Below are 10,805 nucleotides of genomic sequence, written 5' to 3' on the forward strand. Positions count from 1 at the left end.
ATGATGGTGAAAAAAGTTTTAAAAAAAAAAATTAATAATTTTTAAATTTTAGTGACATTTCGAAATTGGCACGTCAACAAATTTATTGACGTGTCAATTTCTGGCACGTCAAAAATTTATTGATATGTCAATTTATTACACGTCAATAATTTATTGACGTGTCAATTTCTGACACGCCAATAATTTATTGATGTGTCAAAACTGACATATCAATAAATTTGTTGATGTGTCAAAATTGACACATTAATAATTGTTTTTGACGTGCCACTTTTTGACACGTCAAAAAATTTCCATTTTTAACACCCCTGAATTTTAACGTCCGACACACGTCAATAATGACACATCATTAAAGTTTAGTGACGTGTCAGGTCACCTAACACGTCAAAAACACCCATTCAAGAAAAAAATCCATTTTTTGTAGTGTGTTAGGTCGTCGGCTCGATGATGGCCTGTGATTCTTCATACTTTTAAAAGACAGTTGGCTTTTTGCTGGATTGGCCCCATGGAGGTCATCGGTATATACCGAGGCCCTCCATCAAGTATCATAATCAATCATTCTCCCAACAACACTCCAACTCTCATCCTTACAAGTTTTCATCCTTTCGAGATGTTGGATGGTACCAAAAAACCCTTTAGATCATCTTAAAACCTACAAGACCCTACAAGACCCTTTAGGTTATGTCTTTTAGTTTTTCAAGAGTTATTTTACATGGGAATTATATGAGATGTAAATGAATAAAGTTATTGTGAAGAAGTTAAAAGGTCATTTGTATCCTATAAATACCTATGTAAACAAGTTATTTTATCAAGTTGAATAAAGTTGAATATTATTCATCTTCCTATCTTGTGTTCTCTCTTAGTGAGTGTTGTTTCCAATTTTCAACATAGTTGAGTTGTTTCCTTTTTGTTTTGTTGTTGCTTATAGCTTGTTTGTTATGTTTTGTTTAGTATTGGTAATTGTTTAGGCTAAATCTAAGAATATTGAGATTTTGGTTGTTGTTAGGCAGAATGGTGAATGTTGTTAGCAGCTCGAAATCCAGTAGTTCTCTACTGGGGGACTTTGTATTCTTTGTGTTGTAATAAAAAATTTCCTTCATCCAAAATAAAAAATAATAATAATAAGAGGTAATTTTATTAAAGACCCGTGAACTTTCACCCGATTTGACAAATTTCTTCTCAAACTTTAAAATCTCTAAATTTAATCTCCTGAACTTTTAATTGCTCTAAACTTAGACCCTTCCGTCTATTTTAATCGTTAATCTCAAACAAAAAACGAAAAATGTGACCTGCACGTGATTTTTTACCACTGAACTACCTATTATACCCTCATGCTCACTCACACTTACGTACTGACGTGGCCAAACCGAAACGAACGAGAAGAAAGCTTACCGATGATGCGAAAAAATTTGTGACTCCAAAGAAGATCACTGGGGTTGGCTCACTCGCCGCGACTTCCACCCATCCGGCGAAGGCTCCGATGATTTTACGGGCTCCTCTAGCGAAGGTTAGTTCGCTGGAAAATGATTCTCGATACACATTTGGCTGTGAACTTTAGAAAAATCACATTTGGCCGACGTGGGTCGGGCTGGGGCTTGGGCGGAACGAACGGCACACACTGGAAATGGGGCTTGCCGTGGGCCCAGGCGGGTCTCGGCCACAGGCTTGCCGTGGGTCAGACTGGGTCTCGGCCACGGCGAAGACCCAGTCGTGGGTTGCCGTGACCCACGCCTCTTCATCTTCCAATTGATCGGTTTCATCTCCTTCTCTAGAATATCTTTGGTTACAGAGAGAGAAGTCCATCTCTTGGTATCTTTTGAACTTTTTTCTTCTATATATATGTCCATGACCGTGTAGCTTCAACTTTAGCATACTTTGACTTGGGTTCAAACTACACAGTTCTTCAACCCCTCCAGTGAACATTCAGATATGGGTTTTCCAGAGCGTTTGCTGATGATATGGGTGATTTTCCGGTTGGGCGGATGGAAAATTTTCCAACGAAATAACCTTCGCATCATCTGGTAGCAACCTTTCTTCTTCTTCGTTTTTGTTTGGCCACGTCAGCATTTTTTCTCCAATTTCTTTCTCTCTTTTTTTTTTTTTTTTTTGGCCACGTCAGTACGTAAACTTTGTGTGTAAAAGTTGTACTTGTGTGTAGCATTTCTCATAACTCATAAAGAGAAACATGCCAAAATCCCATTTCTAGCTCTATCTACCAAAACTACTCCTTCAGGCTTCAACCAGAGTAGTCGTAGTTGACCCAGACCCCCTCAACTCCCCACTTGTTAAATATATATACTCTTTTCTCTAATTTTGCTTATATTTCAACCGGCTTATTTCCTCTGTACACCGGCGAAGAAGAAGAAAGATGAACGATTTCTCGGATCTAAAAAAACCACGTGCAGGTCACGTTTTTTATTTTATGTTTGAGGTTAACGATTAAAATAGACATAGGGGTCCAAATTAAAAGTAATTAAAAATTTAGGTAACTAAATTGAGAGATTTTAAAGTTTGGGGGTTTGTCAAATTGGGTGAAAGTTCAGGGGTCTTCAGCGAAGTTACCCCTAATAATAATAATTAAGGGGAAACTTCATTTTGGCCCCCTCAACTTTCACTCGATTTTACAAACCCCTCCTGAACTTTCAAATCTCTCATTTTAGACCCCTAAACTTTCAATTACTCTCAATGTGGACCCCTCCGTCAGATTTTAAACGTTACATGACGTTTCTACCCCTGACTTTTGTATAAAATTTCAACTTCCAAAACGTTTTTTTATTTTTTTAAAAATGAAAATCAATGACATTTTGGTCTTTTTTTTTGTATCTTTAACGACTAAAATTAATGGAATGGTTCTAATTGAGAGTTATGAAAAGTTCAGGATCCAAAATGAGAGATTAGGAAGTTTATGGGGGCTTTGTAAAATCGGGTGAAAGTTCAAGGGGCCAAAGTGAAGTTTTTCCTAATAATAATAATAAGGAGAAACTTCACTAAGGACCCCCAAACTTCTACCCGTTTTGAAATACCCCTCCTGAACTTCAAAATCTCTCAATTTAGTCCCCTGAACTTTCAATTACTTTCAATTTGGACCCTTCCGTCAGATTTTAAACGTCACATGACATTTATACCCCTGACTTTTGTATAAAATTTCAACTTTTAAAACGTTTTTTTATTTTTTTTAAAAAAAAAAAAAACAAAAATCAGGGATATTTTGGTCTTTTTTGAATTTTTAACGGCTAAAATTAACGGAATTGTCCAAATTGAGAGCAATTGAAAGTTCAGGAGATTAAATTGAGAGATTTTGAAGTTCAAATGGGACATTTCAAAACGGGTGAAAATTTGGGGGTCCTTAGTGAAGTTTCCCCTAATAATAATAATAATAAGCTTAACAATCTAAATACAGTCAAAAGGGTGGGAACCCCGATGGTAACGCCCAAGGGGGGAAACTACACTGGTCGCCCCTTCCCACCTTTTCAATTAAAATAATAATAATAATAATAATAATAATAATAATAATAATAATAATAATACAGTCAGAAGTCTTCCCAAACCCATTCATCTCAAGCATCTCATATTACAACCTAAAAGACCTAACAATAAACAACCATGAGAAGATGAATGGATTTAGTTTCATATTAGCAATCTAATCCTAATCAGCTCCCTTCATTTAAGTAATTTAATCTAATCAAATTCCTAAATTTAGGATAATCCAAATTTACTCTAACATATAAGAACTCCGGCCACTAGCCTCCCAAATCGAGCAACAAGTCATATATTTTGTTGTTGTTGCACCACAAAAACAGATGTTCTACTATTAACATCTGATGAGGCAAGCAAGTCTCCAATAACCCCCAACTCTGAAAATTCACTCCATTCTGCCAGCCCTGACGTCTGTGGAGTCTCTACATCATTTCGTCTACCAACAATAATAAGGTTGTATTCCTTCACCATACACCGAATTATCAATGCAGTCTCAGGCCCATCTTTCACCACCTCCTCAATGTATATCATAGATTCGTTACCCGTATTGTTAAGCTTAACATCCTTGAGTATCTCAGAGTCAAAAAAATATTCGTCCCAGTAGGCATCACCTTCATTGCGGGCGGAAACAAAGTGAACCACAGTGAGAGTAATTTTAGAGTTATTAGCCATGCGTTTGGCAAAAGTAAGTGCCTCTCGATCATCATTACCTCCAAAGAAGATCACTGCAATAGAATATGATGAATTTGATGAAACCATTGACTGGCCAAGATGACCACGATCAATCAGGATGCCAACAGAGCAGGGGGCTAGTTCAAGCACGTTACAATTTAAGGTCCTCATGGTACTGTCCTCTGATTCAACAACAGAACCATCAATTGACCATTTTCGGTGGAACGGCAATACTATGATGGATGTGAGTTTGTCCAATCCAAGGATGCAAATGTTGTCGTGCATGGACTTGAGTTGAGAGATTAATGTGAAGACGCTTACTGATACAGCACCTAGATTGTCTTGTTCAAAGTGATCGAAGGCAAGAATGATATTCTCAGAATATGAACTATTAGATACAGTCTTTTTCTGCATTTGGTGGGAGATAAAAATAGGAGTGGCCCGACCAATTAATTCGATAAGGTGAAGAACATAAATAGCAAGGGGTCTTTCTCTAGATGGGCACGAGAGTTCAAGTAGTTTGGTTATAGCACCAATATTATCTGGCTTGTGAATGCATGCTAGGATTCGAAGCTCTGCATTGCGTGTGGAATGCATTATATTTCTTTTCTGGTAACCAGCGTATTGCCTTGAAGGATCGTACAGGAACTTCACCAAGAGTGGCACAAAAATTGCAATCAATAAGATGTGTAAACATATCAATGCGAACATCTGGTCTGTTAGGAGCTACAAGTAAATAAAACAAAAATGTTAGAGAAAACCATCAGGTGACCTTGTTCAAGAAATCACGGTTTTTAACTATTACAGATTATGTGCTAGAAAATGTATTTTACAATATGGTATGATATATGTTTCAAGAAGATTAATATTTTTTCATTCTTAATTCTAGGACTTATGCTTAAAATACTCTATAACCATGAAATATCAACCCATCAAATTGTCAAAAAAAGATAATTTACTATAATGCTTTGTTCCTTTTCTTTACATCTACAATTTTATTTTTATTTAGGGTAAGTATTGTATGTTGAAATTAAGAAAGAGGGAAAGGAAAGAAAAATCCAACAGGCAATTTTGTTTCTATTTTTTCTCTATGCTACCAATGTGAAAGCAATGATAAAGAGAATACAAAAATTAGCCAATCATTTCAATTTAAATCAAAGGCACCCATAGTGGAACCCAAAAGAGAAAGGCAATTACATTTTCTTGGAAAAGAAATAGGGAGAAAAGATGGTTACCTCGATATCTCTATTGAACGTGTTGATAGAAAGTTGGACTACACCTTTGGAACTCAATAATAGAGCGAGTGCAAGTGCATCTTTTAAGTGCATTTTGGAGTACAAGGTAGGTACCAAACAAGCCACCATTTTTACCGCAAAAGTCAAAAAAATGATGGTTGCGGTGACTTTTAAGAGATTATTATCAAATTTGATTAGGCTGAAATCTGCCCTCATCGCACAAGTAGTCACGTAGAGTGGCAGAAACACATCTGAAGTGAAGCAGTTTAACTTGTTGACAATAGCTGATCCTAAAGGTGGTCCATCTGGTATTGCCAATCCCAGAATGACAGGCCCAAAGATTAGAGTCTGTTGAACGAAATGAGAAAACACGGCGGAGCCAAGGAAAACTACAATGATGGCATCAATGTACATGCCTTTGACAGGCCTGCCTTCCGGTGTCTGTCTGATTATCCAAAACATTGCTGGTCGAATTACAAATATATTGAAGATAATATAAATAATGAAAGCTCCGACATATATAGCGCTAATCGTATTACCAAATTCCTTGCTAATTCTAAAGAAGGAGGTCACGATAGTCATAATCACGCTTAACAAATCGGTTATCATTGCTGCAGAAAGGCTTAATCGGCCCAGCTCGGAATTCAGGATTTGGAGGTCTTCAAGAAGGCAAACGACAACGGGAAATGGAGTTACTGAATGTTGTATTGTCAAAAATAAAAGTAGAACTGCTTCTTGTTTATTTAGCGGCCACAATCTTTCAAGTTGTGTTTGGAGTAACAAGCAAATTATCAATGGGGACAATATGCATGCAACACCGGTAACCATGGCTTTTCTACCTGTTCGTTTTATCATTCCCAGATCCATTTTCACAGTACTCATAAAGAAGAAGAGTATGAAACTGAAGAGAGAAAACATATCTACTATTTCTTGACTTGCCAACGAGAAGAGAACTTTTTTGATTATACCGAACCGTCCCAAAAGAGACGGACTGAGGATTATGCCAACCTGGTTCACAAAAAACCAACACAATTGACTCCCCTCCCCTCAAGCGCAAACAATTTCAAACAAGGAAAACAAAGAGGAAGAGAGCATGCACGTACAAGAAGTTGTGTGGTGAACTTGGGTAGTCCATGACGCTTAAGAACGTAGTGGGCGGCTTGGTTGAGGGTGAAAATGATAACCATTTGCAGCTGAAGCAGTGGCAACGTAAACGGCAAACTCCCAGAACCAATGTAGTTCCACGAGCCGAATGAATCGATGGGGCCAGGCAACTGAGTGCATTCGATTATGGAGCTCCTGCCGCTTGTATTTACATATGTGATTGTATCTTCCACAGGCAGATCATTTCCTGCCATGCCTCTTTCTATTTTCTCACAGACAAAGTTGATGGAAAAGAAAAACTTAATTTTAATTTGTCAAATTAAAAACAATATTGGGAGAAACTATTTCTCAGAGTCACTATATATTGTATTCTCAGAACATGTGATTTATAAGTTGATCATCTTCTAGAAAAGGATCGGATCATCTTATGGTTGTAATCTTGTTAACATTCACCTTCTAATAATGGGTTTCTCTTAATATGGTTTTCAAGTACTATTGAAGATTATATATTGTCATCCCTTTCCAATGTTTATCTTATCTTTCGGGAATTAAGGTCAATAGGCGGTCAGCCTAGGTTGTTGGTTTCATCTGTAAACGTTGGTTTTATATGTAGTCCTCTTTTTGTGGGACTACTTCAAATTTAAATGTAAAGTTTTACGTAATTAATTAGCATAAATAAATGCTAAAGAAAATGAGAATGAAGATTCAATAGATAAAATAATAAATTAAAGATATATTTTGATGAAAATAACTTTAGCACATAACCAATAAACATTTTATGCAAAGGTGGAACCATTTATTGTGACCATGATTGAATCCTTGTTACACATATTCTCTAGTTGATTTGAACTTGAAAAGATCTTGTTCCTATTTGTGGACCAAATGCACAATCAAAGCCAAGCGGATGGCCTTTGGTTTTCAAGCTAATGCACATCAAGGTTGACGCATCAGAGCACATCTCGGATTACGTTGACAAATAAAGTTTTTAAATTTAAAAATAATGTTTATTATTAAGTTTTTCCTAAAAGATCGTTTTGACTCTTTCTATAGTAAAACAATCAAAGAAATACGTTAGGAATTTTTTTACCAAATATATCGGCTTTTTATTTGACAAGACTTTTTAGGTACTAACAGTCTTTTTTAAGCTTACTAACGCAATCCTAAATAAGCTCTACCCTCAATTTCACCGACATTAAAATTTGACAAGAAGCATGCATGTTGATGTGCAAAATCAACTTTTTAGGTGCTTGTCTAGCATTTGATCAAAACTAGAGCTTCTCTTCTCCGCTCCCTAAATTTGTAGATGCTAGCTCCACATACTTGTTGTACATGAGAGAAATATACAAGTTATGTCTTTTAAAATAAAATCTATATTCTTTTGCATAAATTGTCCCCCTCATATTCCTCCTTTTCACTTGAAAATGAAATCAATATTCCATGCATAAAATCACTAACCAAAAAAAAAAAAAAAAATTGCATGCAATCCATCCATGTTGGATAGACTATGGCATGCAGCCAGCCCACATAGTTGTAGACCATCTATTCTTATGTCAGCATTGGACCAAGTGTTTTAGCTAAGTGGGCTGAGGCCTGTAAAAGGAACAAGAGAGAAGCAACCTGGGCGATCTTTGAAGGCCCATAAAACGAACAGTAAAAAGGCCACAAAATAAAAATTAAGGCAAATCTAAAGGAAATTATTTTTTTAATTTTTTTCAATAGGCTTGCTGAAGTGGGAATCAAAAGGCTCTCCGATTCCATTATTCCTTTTTAACAACTGCCCTAATGTCTTAAAGAACTAGCTCAATCGGCTGGGACCACGCTTAATAAAACGAAGGTCATTAGTTGGAGTCTCATTCCTCCCTCTTGTGCAGACATATTTAAAAAAAAAAAAAAAAAAAAAAAGCAGCAAAAACAAGAACAAGAAAACAACTGCCCTAATGGGTAACAAACTTTCACACGTGTGGAAAAGAGAGAATTAAACACAAGATCTTATTAGTGGCGGGTGGATGTCAGTGGAATAGATTTGATGCTTAAGTTAGTATAGTGTTTGAAAATGAAATATAAATGCACTATGTCGGAGTTTTAAACTTACGACCAAAAGTCTATTTTACTTTACTTAAGCTTTCTTTTTATAGTACTCTTGATGTAACTACTTTTAGCATATGTTTAAGCCTAATCGTGGGGTTTCCCCATGATAGCCTAGGTATTGGGATGCTGCGTCCCTAAATTAGGAATGTATTTGATATAATTAGACATTTGACGGCCAACACTTCACCCTCAATATTGAAGGTCAAATGTATTCTCGATCAAGAGTACATATAAGATTCTCAATGCCCAAGTAGTTGGACAAGTCAGCCATAAGAACGATGAGATAATTGTTGGGAATAAAATTTATCTAGGGCCTACTCAAGAAATGGCACAAGCCTATTACATGGGGATAACCACGCACTACATAAATTATAGATGAATGATACAGCCCTAACTTGGGGCCAATTTTAGGCCAACTTTTTTCTTATTTTTTTATTTAAAAAAATAATAAAATTAATTTTTTTTTTTTTGAATCAATAATTTTTATTTTGGTCCTTCTTTTATTTGGTATAAAAATACCAAATAAAAGAAGGACTAAAATAAAAATTATTGCTTCAGAAACTTTTTAAATTTTTAATTTTTTTATTTTTTAAATTAAAAAATAAGGAAAAATTTCTGAAGCGAAATACAATTTTTATTTTTTTTTAAATACCCAAAAAAAAAATCAAAATAAAAATTATTGCTTCAGAAACTTTTTTACTTTTAATTTTATTACTTTTTAAATTAAAAAATAAGACAAATTAGCCCAAAATTAAACAAAATAGTTATGTCTTTAACGTTATCCTAAATTATAACTGCATCCAAGATCTTCCTATGAAAATGGGTACACACCCCCCATAAGGACAGATCTCTATTCTCTCGACAAAATATATATATAAAACTCAAATCTCTCTCTATTTTTATACTTACGCTTATACTCGCCATGTTTACCTGAAAACTTCTTCATTAAGATTCTTTTTTTTTTTATAAAAAAAAAAAAAAAAAAAAAGGGACAAGATAAGGATGTAGTCATTTTCAAACTTCATCACAGTCAAACCTGGATATTTTTATAATTAAGACTATTGAAAAGTAAAATAACAAAGGGAAAGGAAGACCATGCTGGCAAAGTCATGTGGACCGTCATGGGTGATCGTAATCTTCTATTTTGTACATCTGTCATGTTTGTAGGGTAGTGGCGTGGTTATCCAGGTGCAGGGCACCAAAACTTAATTTCAACTTCAAATAGCAAAATAGTTTCCAGTCTACCCTGTGAAACACGCTAACCAATTAGGGTTGTGAGAATGAGTTGAAAAGTAGGATATGGTCATCTTCATGAAAGGTGCCTTTTGTGGCCTAATTTGATGGGATATTCTCACTTTCCTTTGAGCATATCCTGCTTTTCTTACTTCACTTTTATAAAGAAAATTCATTTTCCAAAGGCAATAGTTTCATGAGAATGAAGTGATTCTTTTGTCTACTAAATCTGTTAGTGTCTTGATGTTGACAAGGTGGTAATAAGCTACAATATATGATTTCCTCACAATAGTTTCGAATTGTATATTGAATGATAATGGGGCAAGAAACCATTGGTTTTCTATTCAATTAAAACCAAAATGAGCAACACTTTTCTCATCAATTTTCAAATTTTGAGGTTGCATCCTTAATTAATGCTGTTTGACACTTGAGATGCATGGAAAAATAAATCTTTTAGCCATGGAAAGCATTTGCGGTATCAAAAATGGCATCTGGCGGTTTTAGATTCTCTCCCTTTCTCTTAGATCGACACTTCCGCCCTTTCTCTTAGGCTTTTAGGGATTCCCGCCAATAAGTTGTTATTAACGTGGAGATTTTCTACCTCATTCTATTGGGAAGGGAAGCATGATGTGGGCATTTGGTTAGTTGAATTGGCAAAGAGAAAATTGGCTAAGAAGCATTACTCTTTTGGAAATTGTGTGCTTTGATGCTAACAGTTAACTAGGTTGTGGGTCGTCGGACTCTTAGGTCATCGGCTCGGTAATGACCCATGATTCTTCATACTTCTGGACATCAGTTGGCTTTCTGCTGGATTGGTACCAAAGAGGTCCGTCAGTATATATCGAGGCCCTCCATCAAGTATCATAATCATTCATTCTCCCAACACTCCGACTCTCATTCGTATAACAGTTCTCATCCTTTAGAGATGTTAGATGGTACCAAAAATCCCTTATCATCTTAAAACCTACAAGACCCTATCATCATGCACTTGCAAGTTGT

The 10,805-nt window shown here is 35.6% G+C and overlaps 1 protein-coding gene across 1 annotated transcript; it reads right to left on the reverse strand.

The window, feature by feature from the left end:
* Nucleotides 1-3,762: 3,762 nt before the first annotated feature.
* On the reverse strand, nt 3,763-6,739 carry LOC132169505 (cation/H(+) antiporter 4-like). The gene is made up of 4 exons (XM_088512625.1): nt 6,485-6,739; nt 6,221-6,372; nt 5,382-5,826; nt 3,763-4,872 (listed from the first exon to the last, which is right to left on the reverse strand). The coding sequence occupies exons 1-4, from the start codon at nt 6,737-6,739 to the stop codon at nt 3,763-3,765; spliced, it is 1,962 nt and encodes a 653-aa protein (XP_088368751.1).
* Between the last annotated feature and the right edge of the window lie 4,066 nt (nt 6,740-10,805).

Source organism: Corylus avellana, chromosome 2, assembly GCF_965113065.1.
Source record: "Corylus avellana chromosome 2, dhCorAvel1.hap1.2, whole genome shotgun sequence".
Classification (NCBI taxonomy): Eukaryota; Viridiplantae; Streptophyta; class Magnoliopsida; order Fagales; family Betulaceae; genus Corylus; species Corylus avellana.

Excerpts from the sequence above, each read along its gene's own strand:
- LOC132169505 (XM_088512625.1), bottom strand. The coding sequence starts at position 6,739 with ATGGCAGGAAATGATCTGCCTGTGGAAGATACAATCACATATGTAAAT. Across the intron at positions 6,373-6,484 it reads AGTTCACCACACAACTTCTT|TCCGTCTCTTTTGGGACGGT; the intron begins GTACGTGCATGC and ends CATAATCCTCAG. Across the intron at positions 5,827-6,220 it reads GGGAATGATAAAACGAACAG|ACAGACACCGGAAGGCAGGC; the intron begins GTAGAAAAGCCA and ends TTGGATAATCAG.